This window comes from Stegastes partitus, unplaced genomic scaffold (assembly GCF_000690725.1).
Source record: "Stegastes partitus isolate 25-593 unplaced genomic scaffold, Stegastes_partitus-1.0.2 Scaffold1795, whole genome shotgun sequence".
Lineage (NCBI taxonomy): Eukaryota > Metazoa > Chordata > Actinopteri > Pomacentridae > Stegastes > Stegastes partitus.
This window is the reverse complement of record NW_007579526.1, coordinates 119,634-137,546: the sequence shown is the minus strand read 5'-3', so window position 1 is coordinate 137,546 and position 17,913 is coordinate 119,634. Positions and strand designations below refer to the sequence as shown.

Sequence of the window (17,913 nt, the reverse complement as noted above, 5' to 3'; positions counted from 1 at the left end):
TTTAGGTTTTAATTACTCTTTTCAACCACGATTCAAAATCAACGTCTTATTTCACTAAATTATAATATAGTAATTTTTAAAAATTTGTTCTCACTTTAATCAGTTTGTAGTTATTTGAATGACTTGTGAATTTTGCCTTTTATTTAACGGAAGGAGATGAATAGATCTGAGGACGCCTGTTTGTAAAACTACGAGTTAGAACCCTTCAGAATAAAAGCACCGCCACAAGCGATAACTCCTAAAAACGCTGAATCTGACATAAATCACACTCGGTCTCAGTCAGAACACTATTTTTAATTTCTGTTTTGTGCTTTCAGTACCACTTCTCTGTCGCTGCGTTACAAACTAAGGGTTTAGATCACGTCTAAACTCTAAAAGTGTGATTATAAGACTACAGTGTTTAATATGAAATTGCTGAAAATGCATTGAGCTTACTTGTAGTTATTTTAAAAGCATATCGATGGCCGCCAGGTGTACTGATGTGCAGATAAACTGTGTATTTGTGGTGAATTATTGCACCAACTGACTTGTATGCCGTCGGTTGCGCTCTTATTTTGAAGGCGGCAGTGTCCGGGTAAGGGGCGGGAACAACAACAACCGTAGCCGCTGTGGAGCCGCGGGCTGCTGCTTACTGTACCTCCCTGGAAGTACACACAACTACGAAAACAAGTAGTACGGAAGCCTGCCAGGTAGTATTCTATACAAACACGTCCACGTTCACTTCTTGTTACTCCGAGTGTTCCGTGTTTACTACAGAAAAGAAGGAAGCTGGTTTAGCTAGCTTCGCATGTAGCTACCGTTCGGTGTTTACTTTACAAGATGGACGTGGATTAATGCTAGCAGCAGCCTGGCATCAGCCAGCCGGACAGGACGCTGATTAGAAATGTCAGACAGTCTGCGCAGTTAAGCTTCTGACTTCCACCCAAGCACAGACTTAAGCTGGTGGATAAACAGCGTTAGCTAACAGTGTTACGGTGCCACGAAAGGGCTTTACTGCGGCATTAACCTGCCTTCTGACGTAGTCCAGCTTCAGGTAGTGACAGTGACTCTGCCTCCAGGTGTGCACATGATGGAGGAGAACGAGGAGCAGCTGGACGTCCAGCTGTCAGCCCTCAGCTTGAAGAAGGGAATCAACGAGGGAGAAAGCTTCAGGTTGGACTTTCCCCCTCATCCATGCTTGTCCATGCAGAGGCGTTGTTGGGATCACAGATGTCTTCATCCCCTTATATTAAAGAAAAGGCAAAACTCACAACAGTCACTCAAATAACTAGAAACTGAAAAAAGTAATAATACATTTTTTAAAAAAAAGCTAAATTGGAATTTAGTGAAATAAGACGTTGCTGTTGAATTGTGGTTGAAAAGAATAAAAAAACAAAACAATCTAAACACCTGTCAACAGGTGCAGAAGTCTGACAGTTACAGGAAGCACCTGATGGCGGTGATTGGCTCAGAGGGTTGTTCAGGTAGATAGTAGTTTACGGGTCCCATCGTGCTGGTTTGCTTATTTTTATTTATTTTAATATTTCTGTTGAACCACAATTCAAAAGCAACGTCATGATTTTCATTACATTTTCATTTGTTATTACTTTTGTCAGCTTATTTCAGTGACAGCTGGTATTTTCCCTCTTTCATGGGAGGCTATGAACACATGTGAGGACGACTGTATGTCAGCGTCACATGAATATAAAATGTGAGACGCAAACTAAGATCATGCCACTATCTGACTGTGCTTTGCCCACATTCTGATCACAGTGAGTGCTGTCCAGTGGTTCTCTGACTATCTGATCTGGAAATAGTCTTATTTTTAAAGGTTTGCAGCTGTAATTACATTAGACGTACTTGTTTTCACAAGTTTTATTCAACAGTAATTTGAGTGACCAACCCTCTCAGTAGTCCAGGATGTGTAAGCTGGTGAGGAGACAAAGTTCACCCATAACTGCTCTCCAGACCAAATCTGCTGCCTGTCACAAAAAAAAAACAATAAAAACTCTGCCTGTAGCTTAATTATAGCTTTTCTGGCTACAGCGACTCACAATGAAATAATAAAATGTGTTTTGATTGCTGCTCGGCTACGTGCTGCCATATTCTGTCAGTTGCTTTGAGGATTAGAGCGAATATAAACTGTAAGTAGTTATGGGAAGCATCAATACACAATAACTGCTGCAGACATCCTGTTCATGTGACGGAATCATAGTTTTGACTTAGATAAGCAGCTTTTATGAACACTATCCCCAAATCTTTAATCCACTGTGTCTTATTACTATTTACGATGCGTTTAGCGTATGATTGGACAGATAAACAGATCCAGACATGTTTGTTTTTAAAAAAATTAAATTCTATTTTTGCCTTAGTAAAGGTCAAAGGTTCCAGCCCAACGAAGCCACTGCTTGTTGGCAAACGCACAAACCCGTTAACGCACTATGTTCACACACTCACCCTCTATTGTAGTGTGTGAAAGTAAGCGAGTGTAGAGGAAGAAATTACATGTTTTGTCAAATTATTTTAACATCTTCCCTGAACTGTTCCTGTTGCCAGCCCAGGATCAGTGTCTACAACCTCCTCTGCTGTAGCTTTCCCTGAACATTTCCTGTTGCTTTTCAATGCTGCCTGAGTCCGTTTTATTTAATGTTCACAGACTTCAGAGCACGACTCCTCATCTGTATTTATATGTGGATTTAATTTAATTACTCTTCAGTTTCAGGAAAGAGCCACAGATATGTCTTCATGGGCACTAGATTGTGTTATGGTTGTCGCCCGTTAGCGTTGCCTTCGTTAGACAACGATGACATTGTTCAAGTTTGACAGAAAAATTACTCAACAGACAGGCTTTACAATGGCCACATTATTCCTCTCCACCTCATTCGTCGTGCCTTTTGTTTGTGATATTTACGTTTCCAGCTGCAGAATATTTCTATTATTTCACCTAACTACTGGTTTGTGATGAATAGTTGACTGGTTGTCTGATGCTGGAACCAGAAGTCCAATTCTCTGTCTAATTTAGGGTTCAAGGGTCCAGGACTAAACACAATGCAGTGTTTGCCAGTCTACAAATCGGACTGCATTCTGGCAGCTGGATTAGGTTGCCCAACAATACGAACCTAATGCGGATATGGAGAAATAAACTACGTGTTGCCGCCCTGCTCTGGGCGCTCAGCAGCTTGAACGGGGAAAAGAAGTTTTTACATTCATGCATGCAAGTTGGTTTCTCAATTTTAATAGGCCTAATGTTGAGACACGTTACAATGAGATTAGAAGCAGTTTTTAGTACACAAAGACGACTTGTAGACAACTGAACCAGTTTCCTAATCACCCCGTCCAACTCTGGAGCGCCCAAATCCTTGAACTGGGACTTTGCTCACTTCACTCCGTGCTTTGATTCTGCAGAAGCAGGAACTGTTCCTCCAGTCATTCCTTTTTTAAATGGTCGTATTTTAGATCGTTTTTTGTGCTACACGGCCCACAATTTTTGATCCTTTAGCAAATACTTAGTGCTTTTGTGTACCTTCAACACGTTGCTGTACACGTCACGCTTTGAGCCAGAATGGATGAAATCAGCCGGCTGTTTGGCAGCATGGGCCGCGTTCGCAGCGACAGCAACGCCAGCGATGCCACGCAGTCAACTGGCAGCAAACTGGTTTTACGCCATCGGCTCAACCAGCTGATGACCTGCGTGGACGACTTGGACGCCAAAAACGAGCTTCACGAGAAAGTGATCAAGACCCTGGATAACGCCTTTCTCGTCTGTGGCAAGAGAGCCAACAAGCCGAAAAAGGACAGTTTCAGGTGGATGCTGCCTCCTCACTGCCCTGTTCTTGTGCTGAAGCTGTGCGTTTTGTACAGAACCAGCGTTACTCTATTTCCTTCATGGATTTGTCTCCTCTGAGTTCAGTGACCTGCCTCATCACTGGCCAACAAAGGACACTCTTGTTGTTTGCTAATTGAAACCTTCCAGCAGAACTTAGTCCTCTTATCATGGTTTATACTGTACAGGCTGAGCGCAGAAGGTCTTGTCTTACGGCTGTTTGAGTGAAGTAGTGACTGGTCTCGTTATTTTACCGTGAAGCTGCTTGTGGTACTCTTACAGTGATTATACTGTACAGCTCTTACACTCACATGATGGGTTCATCTTTGGTTTCGCTAAAGGACCTCTTTGATTGTAAAGTTCAAAGTGTGTAATTCTTTAATTTGCAGTGTGGTGCTGCTGGAAGTTGAACCGTCGTAGGATGATCCTGTGGATTTTAAAGGGCCAGTGTCGTATCTAATACAGCCGTCCTCAGATGTCTTCATCCACTTCCATTGAAGAAAAGGCAAAATGCACAACAGTCACTCAAATAACTAGAGACAGAAAAAAGTCATAAAAACAAATTTGTTAAATTATACTTTAGTGAAATAAGACGTTGATTTTGAATTGTGGTTGAAAAGAATAATTAAAAAAACAAACAAAACTGTCCCGGACCAATGAGAGGCCTTTGCTGATGAGCAGTGGACCAATGAGAGGCCTTTGCTGATGAGCAGTGGTCCAGAACACCTGTCAACAGGTGCACAAGTCTGACTGAGAGTTACAGGAAACACCTGATGGCAGTGATTGGCTCAGAGGGCTGTTCAGCTACATGTTAGTTCAGGGTCCCATCATGTTGGTTTGATTGATTGATTTTTGTAAATATTTCTGTTGAACCACGATTCAAAGCAACGTCATGATGTTCATTTAAAAAAATTTCAATTCAATTTCAGCTTATTCCAGCTGTTTGTTTCCATCTTTAATGGGAGAATATGAATGCATCTGAGGACGACTGCAGATCGCTGATCGATTGCCAGCCTGTTAATAATGCAATATATGTGTTTTTATGACGCTGTGCAAGTGACTAATTTTTTATATCCACAGGCTGCACATGGTGACGTGGAACGTGGCCACCGCCGACCCTCCAGATGACGTCACCTCACTTCTCCACCTGAACTCTCCAAAGAGGCCAGACCTTTATGTCATTGGGTAGGTGGTGCAGAGAATGTGGGACTTTGTTTATAGGACTGGCTATAAAGGAGACTGACTATCACAACTCTGTGTGTGTGTGTTAGTCTGCAGGAAGTATACTCAGGGCCTTTGAGATTCATGTCGGACGTCGTGTTCGATGATCCGTGGAGTCAGCTGCTTATGTCCATCCTAGCGCCGCAGAATTATGTCAAGGTATAGATCTTCTGAACGCACTCGCACACATATGCACACACACACAATGCAGCTGAGGATTGCTATCATAAGTAAATGAAAGCTGATCTATTAAATGTCATACCTTTCATACATTCTACTGTGTGTGTTTCAGGTGTCATCCATTAGGATGCAGGGTCTGCTGCTGCTCTTCTTCTCTAAAGTGGACCACGTCCCCTTCATCAAAGACATCCAGGCTACGTACACCCGCACGGGCATTATGGGTTACTGGGTGAGTACTGCAGATGTGCACACACACACACACACACACACACACACACACACGTATAATAAAAGAGTAACCAATGCACTGAAACAATGCCAAAATATTGTACTTTTTGTTTAAGCACTTTTTGTCTTCTATCTGTCTCGTGCCTACATTCCCCCCAGTGCACTTCAGCCAATGAGTCCGGCTGTTTTTGTTACACTAGAAGTGCTAGTAGAGGACATGTGATCTTGAGTCTATCCTAAAGCAGATATGAGGTGTCAGTTTCATAATGATAAATGCTGTGTACTGTAATTTTCAGACTATAGAGGCACCTGAATATAAGCCCCACCCACTGATTTTAAAAAGAAAACCAGGTGTGTTAATATCCAGGCTGCAGGTGTCCACGTTGGAACATGAGATATTTACACAGAAAGATGTTTTAACCTTTAATTAAATGCGTAGCGGTAACATCCACAGATACGTACCGTAGAGGCTTTTTTCTGAACACTTCCTGTAACACGGCTGGTTAAGGAAATAAAACTCCAGCAGCTACCAGGAAAAGTCACTGATGGCTGTCTTCATCTTCCTCCTGCACTAAAACCACTAAAGTCGTCTTCTTCAGTGTCTTCAGGAGCTGAACAGCCTCAGAATCACTTCATCACTTCCTCAGTCTCTCTGTCGTCGTCGCTCTCAGCCTCACAGTAGCGGCTTATAGTCCAGACATTACGGTATTACTCACGTCTAACTATTATTCCAGTACAAACTGGGGCTCTCCAGTATGTTGAAGAGTCCCTGCAGATGTCTATAAAGATGTACAGCAATAATTAACAATATGCTTTGAATAATAATTATGTTAAATTATAAAAAAATTAATTACCTGGTTGGAATGTCTTGAATTGTCTCCTGAAGGTCCGTTCTCACAGTATAAGCAATGCAGGTTTCACGTTTCCATTTCACACTTGTTCATTAGCTCTAAACTAATAACAACTAATCATGATGTCACAAACTGTGGCTGAAGATACATGCCCTAAACTCACATTTTAAATCAAGTCAGAAAATAATTTTTCTTTTCGTAGATGAATTTTTCAAAAGTCTCCTGTGTCATGAATTGTTCTGTACAGTGAAGCTCAGACATCCAGGAGACGTCACGCTGACCAAAACATATTCTGATCAGAAATTCTTGTACAAATTTTTACTAAATGATTAATTTTTTTGTGATTAAAACAGACATGGCTGACCAAACCAGCATGACTCTTAGCTCTGTTCAATCTACAAGAAAACCTTTTCAAAGAAAACATTTGCAGAAAAATACGTCAAAGGGAACCTCCTGCATCGTAGACTCTCCGCACAGTGCAGGGTGAGGATGTTGTGGCATCTTAAAGAAGAACTCCAGTTTATTTCAACCTGTCGTATTTCTCTTAATGCGATTATGGCTGTTTGGGTCACTTCTGACTCTTTGCCTCTGTTGTAAGGATTTAGCAAAACAAGAAGTCACACAAAAACAGGTTGTGAGCATGTTTGTTGGTTTAACGTTGGCGCTCTGCTTTGGACTTCTACATGAATCATTTCAAACATTTGTTTCTGAGTCTGACTGAACATAAACACAGAAGTTAATCACCTTGGACACACATTTGACAAAGTGCATTCGGGATCTCCATCCTGGATATTTACCAGCTGACCTAATCGTAGATGTATTCCTCCGTGCTTGTCAAGTTGTTTACATGTGTCAGGCTGTGGATAGCTTTCCGTCTGGCATGTGTTCACACTGGAGCAGTAGCAGTAAACATTTCTGGGTTGCTGATATGAAGATGACGAGATAGTAACCATGCAGTTTCACTCACTGTGTGCAGAGCTGAGCGTTTAGGTGGGATGCGCTCTGACTTGTCCTCCAGTTGATTTTGTGGGAGGAAACACACCACGTTTATCCGCGCTGCAGATTCATTATTTGTAGTTCCAAAGCTGGGATTACTCTCATGGTGATTAAGTAAACCTATAATAGTCCTGGGTGGAGATCCTCAACACATGAAGCAAAGTGGTTGTAAAAACTAAGTGTGCAGCGAGCTCATGTGAGCGGCCCAGATAAACACCAGTCACGCTGTGCTGTGGCGGTGCAGAGGACAAAGTTAATGTGATTCATAGAGCCGCAGTCACCAAATCATTGGCAGATACGGCAGGTTGAAATAAGCCGTGATTCTCCTTTTAAAGCTGCAAGTCTCACTACTTCTGCTAAACTTAGCAGTCATGCACATGAAAACATATTTCCAACTCTTTGGTTTCTCGGGTGTTGGTCCTCATCACTGCAGACTCACCATAGATTCTGAGGTGCAGTTTCCTCTTTCTGTGGTGTTTGGTACCAGAAGCTAACGGGTGTCACTGATCGTCACCATGGAAACATTAGTTCTCTGTCGGCCTGGGTGTAAGGTGGCTCATGTTTTAGACCTGAAGTAAGTCCGTGTTTACATGTGTGAAACCTACATTTACTCACATGCATTAAACCAACTTAAGAGCAACATTAATTCAGGTCTAACGCTTTGGACCAGTCCAGAATATCTTTGTTAGAGGGACTGCCAAGGTCACTCCGTTCTAACTTCACACCATCCGATTATTTAGTTTTCAGATTTGAAGTGTTCAGGCCCAAATGATGCTGACCCAGCTGACATACTGAAGGCTGATAATCAGATTTTACAACGTTCCATCTGAAACTACGAAGGCTTCAAACTCATTTTCTGTTTCACTTATGAAGAAGAAGAGAAAGTGTAGTCATGCTCTCCAACACGTGTAAACACACCACGATGTGTTGAACTGGCATACTTCCCATTTAAATAAGGAGTTAATGAAGTGTGTGTTTAAACAGCGTCAAACCCCATCCTACTGGGTGTGTGTCATCTGTCAGATACAGAAGCAGAAGTAAATGTGTGGCTGAGTAGATGGTGGAGTGACTGTTTCTCATTTCTGACTGTTTGTCTCTCAGGGTAACAAGGGCGGTGTGTCCATCAGCCTGTCCTTCTACGGCCACATGCTCTGCTTTCTCAACTGCCACCTGGCTGCTCATATGAAGTACGCGTCAGAGAGAGTGGATGAGTTTGAGTACATCATGGCCACGCAGACATTTGACTGTAAAAAGGCTCCACAGATTGTTGACCACAGGTGAGAAGATGTCTACCCAAATGTTGGTAGTATATGAGTGACAGATCTTAAAGTAGATGCTGAAGCTTCATTCATCCCATAGTACCATCCCAACTTTCTCATTTCTTCTGTCCTCCATCCCTCCTCTCTCTTCCTGACCCAGGCTGGTGTTCTGGTTTGGAGATCTCAACTTCCGCATTGAGGACCACGGCATGCACTTCGTCCGCTCCTGTATCAACAACCAGACCTACAACCTGCTGTGGAGCAAAGACCAGGTTTGACCTTTTAGATGTCATTCAGCTTCGATTCATGTGAAAATCACAAGCATCCACAACGCCTAAATGATCTGATGAACTAGTTTCCGTGAGTTTGCGAGGTCCTGAAATGTGTGTGTTGCTGTTTGCAGCTGACCATGATGAAGAAGAAAGAGCAGGTGCTGCAGGAGTTTGAAGAAGGACCTCTGGACTTTCAGCCCACGTACAAGTTTGACTTGAACTCTGATACCTATGACAGCAGGTACCTGTTTCCAGTGAACATATAAGAAACCATTGTCATAATCATAATTAGTCATAAGCACACTATCCAATCACATTTCTGTTTGCAGTACTTTGTGTATATTTTATCTACGCCTCTGTTCAACTCCACAGGCTCTACAAGACATGGTTTGGCTTTAAGTAAGAATTCAAAGTACATAAGTGTCCACATCTCCCTTAATATATTTAGTGACCCTGTATTTATGTCACCTAACTGTACTTCAGTATCTGCATACGCTACTTTTAACACGCCGGTAAAAGTAGTGCCGTCCTTGTTATGCAGTAAGTGTGTTTTTGAACACTAAAGGAAGACCATCTGTAACTTGCTGCAAACTGCATCAGCAAGCAGAGAGAAGTTCCAGTCTTGGCAGGACAAACACGGGTTGTCGTTGAAAAGACTGAAATGCTTGTTAACGTTACAGCTTCTTGTCTGACCTCACAATCCTGTTTCTGTTGAAGGCACCCTGTGGATTTCTGACCACTACCGGCACTGTGGAGCTAAGTTTTTATGAAGGGATCCCATTTTAGTTGACGCCGTATGACAGTACACATTCCTGCTGCCGGTTTCATGCCGTTCTGATGCTGAATAACAGTTGCAGGCAGTAATGCTACAAGAAACGCAGCCCTGTGGCAGGAAAAGGCAGCAAATAACAAGACCTCTAACTGGCATAAGCTGTGCAAATTTTAAACATTCAAGTCTGCTTAGGAATATGTCCTAAAAACAAAACTTTTAGCACATTCGTTTTAGCTTCAGTGATGCACACTTAAGGTGTTTTTTGAGAAACATGTTTGCAAAACAGCTCCACAGGGTGCCTTTAAATAGCAACATGTACAGGGAGCCCACATTTAACCCACTGTTTAGTTCCATCCTGCTGCTTTAAGAGCTTGTTTATACCAACACCAGTGTGTGAACCTCTCTGGACCCTGAACAGCTGCGACATCATATCTAACATGCATGAGCAGAAATAGATGTCTTGGCAATTCAGACGCTATGACAGTTGATAATTCAGTATGTGTGTTGGATTACAACTGGATCTCACCCAGACACGCTAATGATGGAGGTTTCTGGCTGAATGCAGCGACTGTCTGGTTGGTTTGGAAGGAAGTTTTGATTCCTTTTCGAAACTAAGTTTTATTTAAAGTGTTCAAACTAGGGATGCAGGATATGTCAGCGACCACATCGGTACCGGTCCGATGAACAGATTTAGCCGATGACTGTCCAACATCAGCGCCTTCGTCTCTACGTTTGATATCGCTGCTGTTTCACAGATTTTTTTACCTAAATGGTCCTGGACTTAAATATGTTTTACTTTTGTTACGTAATAAAGAACTCTATGTGGTCTAACTGGGCTTCTTTTGAATAGTTTTCTCACAGTTCTTATTTCAGCTCATTTTTCGGTGTAAACAAAAACTTAACATCAACATCGGTGATATCGGTTATCGACGATATCAGAAATCTTATCAGATATCGGCATCGGCCAGAAATTTTAATATCGTGCATCACTCGTTCAAACCCAACCCTGCAAAACAGCCATGGCCTTGAAAAATATCCACGTGTGGCCTTTTAAGGAAAGAGAAGAGTTTTGCTGTAAGCAGTGGTGATGGTTAGCAGGCGGCCTCTGGAGTGGAACGTGGGAGATGGAGGCAGGAGAAGCTGAATATTTAGTTTGACTTCTGATGAAAATGAAACTGGTGTTTGACATGAACATAAGCTAAAGCTCCTGAAGCTGACCCGGGTCAGGGTTTGAAACTGCCTCCACATGATTGACTGATTGGATAATGGCAAATAAACAGCATGTGTCCAGATGGACTAGGAAATGCGTTTTCAGAAGTGTTATATCACACATTTCTCTTGAATTTAGTCAAATATTTGAAGACAAAAACTGAACCTACCACTGTTTAGCGTCTTCAGTGATACAGGTTACCGTGACATAGACGTGTGTCCTCTGTAGCTCTGAAACGTTTCCTCTCCTGCAGGTGCCCTTTCATCAGTTGTGGTAGGACGTAAAAAACGTAATTAAAAAGGCTAACTATCAATCATCTTAGGAAACGTCAGTGTTACTTGGCGTGGTAATGTTTTACTACTTGCAGAATGCTGACAGGTCCCTCCATTATTTAGGCTCTTTTGACACTGAGACTGTAATTTGTTTGACATCTTTTCCTCCGTCTGTGTATCTGTGCACCTTACCTGGTATTTAATGTACCGCAGTTCCTGTCTCAACATTACATAGTTTAACATTTACGTCTATCCCCTCCTGTCTCGTCCATCACCCAGTCACGTGCTTCATACCTACCCTGATTGTTGCTCTACAGAGGTGACCTTGTCTCCCAGCTAACCCCGGCCTCTCTGCTCTCTGTCCATCCATCATCCGTAACTGCCTGCTCAGCGGTAAGAAGCGTAAACCTGCCTGGACCGACAGGATTCTGTGGCGACTCCGACCCAAAGTCTCGCTCCCTGACGGGCAGGATGAAAACAAGAGCGGACTGGATGCGAAGATGCTGAAGCAGCTGGAAGAGGATGAGGAGTACCCGCTGAAGATCAGGCAGGACTTGTACACCAGCAACATGCAGTACAGCATCAGTGACCACAAGCCTGTCATTGGTGTCTTCACACTGGAGGTGAGAAACTGGAACACTGAGAGTCCAAATGCAGTGAGCGATTGCTCTGGCTGCACCATCACTTTAAGATGTGTATTTATTATGGGCTTAATCAACATTTGTGTTCATATGGGGGCAAAAATTGGGGTGTTGCTGAACCTTTTTTTTTAATTTCAAAAAATATTTGTGACCCGTTTTTAATGATTTTCCTGAGTAGGAATGAATATGGTGGAACTGAGAGCCAGAGGCAGCCTGGGAAAGCTGGAAAGTATCTGTAGACAGACTAACCTGCTGCTGCTGGTTTGGTCTCGTCATTGGATTTATCTACAACAACAAAACTCAGCAAACATGGGATTCATGCTAAGTTGCTCTTCTCGTTTTTGGTAACTTCAGGACATTCAGCTATATTGACATGTATTTACAAATACATTTATCACATACAGGTCATAAGAAGTAGAAAATGGATTAAACCAAGAAAAATACAAAACTTAATGATAATTTTGAGAAGGCTTCTGAACTGTCCATGATCGTGTCACATGGACAGGAGCAATGGAATCGAGTCTTCAGCAGGATGAATGTGTGGTTCACAGTTGTAACCTGGTACTGAGGAGGGGTCCATCATGCAGGTCACTGAAGGGCATGCAGCTCAGTGGTCCATCAGAGCTCTGAGTGGGCTGCAAACAGCAGAACGATCAGTGTTCAAGCAGTCTTCAGCCAGAATTGGCTGCTGGATGGATGCAGCTTCTATTGTGGGACTCTGACAACCAAAGCACGTTATGAGGGGAACGTTTGTGTCCCACACTGCTCAGGTGGTGGTTGTTTAGGTCAGCTGCCATGTAGCTCATACAGAAGACAGAACAGAGACTCTATCTCTGCTGTCAATGTTTCATGTCCGGTCAGACAAACCCAACCAACATGAGCTTCACTCCTCCACCTTCAGTGCATCAATCAACTTTGAACACATGTTCTGATTCTAAGATTTACGAGACACATCTGGAATGCCTGACAGTAGTCTTTCTAAAAACTGATGTCTTAATGCTGTTAAATAGCATCAAGCGTGTCTTGCACATTAGGAGCGAAGGCTACAGTGACGTTAGTTATTACTTTGATAATAAAAATCTCAGACATATATAAACATGTCAAAGCACGATGGAAATGTGGATAATATGTTCTTGGATATTGTCCTCTTCCTTCACGCACATCAGCATCCTACTCATCATCGTCATTTAATCTAGAGAGAAGCACTGGTGTCAGAAATCAGATGTAGGAGGAGCAGGAGCCATATGCACTGTGTTTGTCATGGTTATGATAATATTGTACTGACCAAAGTAATTCCTGAAGCAGTTAGTCTGACTTCGTTAGCCCATCCTGTAGGGAGTCCAGCACTGTGAATAAAATGGATAATCCACCAGAAACACCGAGCACTGCTGCCTTCCTGCACTTTCCAAATGCTCGGTACAACTTAAAATGTTCAGTGAAGGTTGTTGTTGTCTCCTGTAGCAAGGGCATTTTGAAAATGTTAACATGCAGATAGCAGAAGGAAAAGGAGACAGCTGGCGGCATTCAGCAGCTACACTGGACTGGTCCACATAAAACAAGAAGTTGTGGTACAGAAATACAAAACGAAAGGACAAGTGTTCCCATGACAAAGACTGTCAACCAGAGGGCACTGACATATAAATGAGATATGTGTATAGGTTGTTCATATGATGCAAGTTTATGGTAAAAAGTACTTTCTGCTGATGTATTATTGGATTTATTTAAAACTCACAAGTTTCAACATCAGCATCGACCCCCAAAATCCTGAATGTGTCACGTTAAATATGTAACAAAGGCAGAGCAAGAAACCCAATTAGACGATCAGACCTCATGTTTACAACACCATGAGTTCAGATGGCTTCATGTGGAGGTGGAGGTTAGAGCGAGGACACGTGAACACAGAGAACCATCCCTCGCTGCTCAGGTGAGATCAGAGCTGCAAGTCAAAGCAAAGCAGGGAAATCAAACCGACTGACGTTGCAGCCGACATTTGGAAAGATGATTTTACTGTGCAGCTAAGTTTGACCACTCCTCTGTTTTACTGGATCTTTTCAAATGTACTGTCCTGTTTAAGTATTCACACTCGGAGGTCAAGTGGATTTAATTATGAGGCTGATTTCTGTGTGTCCAGCTGAGGAAGATGTGCAAGACTCCACTGGTGCGTCTGCAGGCGGAGGGCGACTGGAGCGCAGATATCGATGCAATGGTTGTGTACAGCCCTTTGCAGCCGTTCCCCTCCAGTACCTGGGACTGGATCGGACTCTACAAGGTTGGCTCAGCAGCATCTGTTTACCGCTGGCACTGGAAATGGTCTGCTTCAGTTTGAGAGCTTTAATGTTTGTATGAATTTCAGGTTGGATTCAGCAGTGTGTCAGACTACATCACCTACACGTGGGTCAAAGATGATGAGGTGGCCTTCAATGAGGAAGTCATACAGGTAGTACCTGAAGTCCTAATCAGCTGGACTGCAATTTTGTCACATCAGCTGAAACCGACAAATGATGTAGCTCTGTCTTGTTTTGTAGGTTTATGTGAGTAAGGAGGAAATCCCTGTGCGAGGAGGAGAGTGCGTGCTGTGCTACTACAGCAACACGCTGCAGTGCATCATTGGAATTAGTGAACCATTCCAGGTCAGTAATCAACAGAACATGATCACTTTTTTTCTATAATTCTCATTTAATTTGTGCAGAAAGTTCTTCAATCTGTAAGTGACCACCAGTGTAACCTGCTGCTCTGTCCTTCAGGTCCTGGAGTCAAAGGTAGCTGTTGAGGAAGGTGTGCTGCCTGAGAGGATCAATGGACTTGACAAAACTGTAGCAGATGAAGAGTTTTGGTAGTGACCGGTCATCTGAGCGGTACGGTGTCGAGATGGATCCATTTGAGTCCAGATCGCCTGAACAGATACTTGGGTTTTCGTAGGTGTTTCTTAACCTGCTGCTGAAAGAGCAGATTAGAGACGCTGCCGGTTCCTACTGTTGCACAACCCCGCTGGCCTCTAGCGCCACCGCTGTGGCCTCTGCAGTCGGTGCACACTTTCTTCTTTAATGACGGGTTTCTAGGCTCACATTCTCTGTCCTCATATGAACTAGGGAGAAGGTTTGATAGAACTCAAGGCAGCAAATCTGAACAATCCTTCATCGACTAACTTAAACACTGAGAACTGGCCTTTTTCACAGTGGATATGTTGACTTCTATGAGGTAGACATGTCCCTGTGAAAAAGGCTGTGGGAAGGTTAGGATGGTAGTTTAGATTTAAATGGGCTTTATATGCAGAAAGAAAGGTTTTATTGTACTGTCCATAAGATTGCTTTATGATGTAGTATGAAGTTGATTATTAACGAGCAGGTTGTGTTGAAGAGCGCGAGGTAAAGTGTGTTGGAGGTCTGTGCTGCATTATGTGAGGATGCAGGAATGAAGGAAATGTTTAGAGTTGAATATTTGGTGGAAACACTCCAGTCAAACTTCACTTGTCTGCTACAGTTACAAAAGGAAAAGGGACAAAGCTCACCGGCTGTTTTCGTTTACAAGGCACCCTGATCACACCAGCTTGTTCATAGAGAATGCAGTGGAAGATGATGAGCAATCAGGTCCGTGGCTTTCCCAGCCGATGTGGAGGGATTGGTATCGTTGATGCCAGTCTGGGGTTGCACATCACCAACATGCATTTTCATGGCAAAGCAAATATAATGCTGGAGCAGGAGCTTAACCAGAAAATGTCTTTATTATTATTATTATTATTATTATTAGCTATATTGTCCATGTTTTCATGTTAGTCCAACTTCAAGTTTTAAAAGTAAATGGGATAATTAAACAGTCAAAATAGAAGCTCCACCTGAAAGGATCATTTAGTCGCTGTGCATGTGACTCATGTCGTCTCAGACTGTGTTAGTCAGTAGCTTCAGTTAACGTGGAATGAGTCAATAAGAAGTAAAACTTACCAGCGCTGTGAGTGGAGAGGATAAAAGATCAAATAGGGCAGAACTTAGGGAAAGGTTAAGGACATCTTAGGTTTTGTTTTGACCAGCATTGGTTCAAGTTTATTCCTAAAAACAGAACAAAATGTTATTCTGTGCTTCTTCTTTTCCCCTCTTTCAAATACCCTGCTGTTAGTAGGAGTTGTTCATTTAGAAAGATGTGAGGAGTCCATCAGCTCTGAGGGACGGATCTTAGTCTGTGTACTGTTGTAGAAGCATTGCTGTAGTAGTGGATCTGTTCATGGTTTTTAACGTCCTGTATGTTATTTAAATGATTCACACGGCTCTCAGAGTAACGCACTAGTGTTATGAATGGACCGCTGTAGGAAGATGAGAGAACGTTTTGCGGTTCACATCTTCTCCTCCCAGTATTTTAGTTGACTTCAGTTGTTCCTGGAGGACTTGAAAGCAGCAGTCTTATAGCTTAGCTTCTCTGTGGCTCCCGCTCAGCTTCCTGTCTCTGTAGCCCACTGGATCCCTGCAGTTTAAAAACATGTTAATCATTCCTGTTAATGCTGACGGAGGCATCACAGTGAAGTGGAGAACTTACAGATATATTGCACTGTTTATTGTTAATGCATACGTATTTATAGGTTGTCATGTTATTAGCGTGTAATGCGAAAGTATATAAATATGTTGTTTTTATTGAGCTACGTGGATTCAGCAAGTGCCTTTGAAATGATTGTCGATTTATATTTACTGTACTGTACTACGCTGCTGCATACTCCTGAGCTTCTTTAGCCGGATTTGTTAACATTTTCACGGCCTCCTCTTCATTTTAAACATCGCTGCTCTGAGCTGTCAGCCACATGAAGGCGTCTTCTACTGAATGCTGTTAGGATTGGCTTGCTGCTGTCTGACGTTTTATTAGCCACTTTATGTCAGTTTTTTGTTTTTTTAAACTAAAATGTGACTTATTTTCTGAAAACAAACATTGAAATGTACTGTAAGAACACAAACAGATTTCTAGCTTTGCAGATGCACATATTAAATAAGTCTCACTTCATTCTTGTGTGGTTTATTGACTAACCAAGGTGATCTATTGATCATTTGAACCTTTTACAACCCTTGTGTCTTCTGGCCTTTCCATAAAGCTCATCGTCAGAACAAAAGACGAGGAGGCATGAGTGGATTCCTTTCGCTGTGTGAAACACTGTGTATTATATTCCCATTGCAGGAGAAGTACTGATTAATTGATTGAGATGTGAGGTACCAGAGACTGACTGCTGTCTGCGGGTCGTGCTGTGAATATTCATCTGCAGCTGCTTTCATCAGGGTCAGTCACAAAGAAATCATCTCTTTTGCGATTACTCCAGAGTTTCTGCATTATCTTTCCTGCTCTGTTTTCTGCATTATAACTAATCCAGCTTTTTCTAACCTGTTGAAACAGCTTTAAAGGACCAGTTCATATACAGCAGTCCTTCAGCTGGCACAACGTGATCGCAGCACCTCCATGACCGAAATGTCATTAAAACATCACAACGACTTGATTTCATTCGTGAAGGTCCTATTTCAAGATTATAGCCATGAGGATGATTGCAAAAGAGATATTGTCTTTATTTTATGTAGAAATAAATCAGGTTAGTTGCATGTTAACTTTTAAACAAGGACCTCCCACATGCAGCCTGAACATCACTGCTGTGGCCTTTATGCAGCCGCTATCCTGCAGCAAACCTTTATCTGGTCTCAGTTCACACAGACTTGCCTTTGCTGCTACCACAGGTATGACCTGCCCTGTATTTGCACATGATGCAGGTACAAGCAGATAGAAGGGGTGACAGCTGCGCGCTCCCGCGGACGTGCCCGCCTCCGGCCCGCCGTTGCCACAGTAACCGTTTGTTGACCGCAGACCGAGGACCGAAAGGCGGATACGCTCGGTGGGTTTCATCCGCACGGAACAAGGTATATGTCCAGAACTTTTGTCATATGTTTTTGCTGTAATGTTTGTGGTTTGCTGACGTTGAGCCGCCGGTGAGGAACGAGCCGTCTGAGTGTAACGACGGTTAGCAGTTAGCCACTTAGCCAGTTAGCCAACAGCTAACGGACGCTGTGGAGTCAAGGTGCTCATGAGGACTGTCGGACCCATGGGTTTGTTTGTTTTTTTAAAAAACTTTTTATTTATTATATTTTTAAATCCATCCATTTTACAATCGTCATCAATATACATCAAACAATCGATGAAAGTGATGGTATAACAAAGATAAACAATAACATAAACAATGGTCACAAACAGTC

At 42.6% G+C, this 17,913-nt stretch overlaps 2 protein-coding genes across 3 annotated transcripts in view; both read left to right on the top strand.

The window, feature by feature from the left end:
- The first annotated feature begins 610 nt into the window (after nucleotides 1–610).
- inpp5ka (inositol polyphosphate-5-phosphatase Ka) lies at nucleotides 611–16,684 on the top strand. 2 transcript variants are annotated; one of them, XM_008302329.1, is made up of 14 exons: nucleotides 611–689; nucleotides 1,059–1,152; nucleotides 4,883–4,987; nucleotides 5,074–5,182; nucleotides 5,316–5,432; nucleotides 8,380–8,555; nucleotides 8,698–8,809; nucleotides 8,941–9,050; nucleotides 9,182–9,208; nucleotides 11,455–11,686; nucleotides 13,836–13,973; nucleotides 14,058–14,141; nucleotides 14,230–14,334; nucleotides 14,449–16,684. In XM_008302329.1, exons 2-14 carry the CDS (start codon nucleotides 1,067–1,069, stop codon nucleotides 14,539–14,541), a joined length of 1,494 nt encoding a protein of 497 aa, XP_008300551.1. In that variant the 5' UTR covers nucleotides 611–689; nucleotides 1,059–1,066; the 3' UTR covers nucleotides 14,542–16,684. The 2 variants fall into 2 exon arrangements, with proteins under 2 accessions (XP_008300551.1, XP_008300552.1); XM_008302330.1 differs by lacking the exon at nucleotides 9,182–9,208.
- A 232-nt stretch (nucleotides 16,685–16,916) lies between these two features.
- Nucleotides 16,917–17,913, top strand: part of tekt1 (tektin 1) — a 7,735-nt gene continuing 6,738 nt past the window's right edge. Inside the window, exons 1-2 of the mRNA XM_008302328.1 lie at nucleotides 16,917–16,954; nucleotides 17,434–17,580. The gene's annotated coding sequence lies outside the window, so the exon portion shown is untranslated. The remainder of the gene's footprint in view (nucleotides 16,955–17,433; nucleotides 17,581–17,913) is intronic.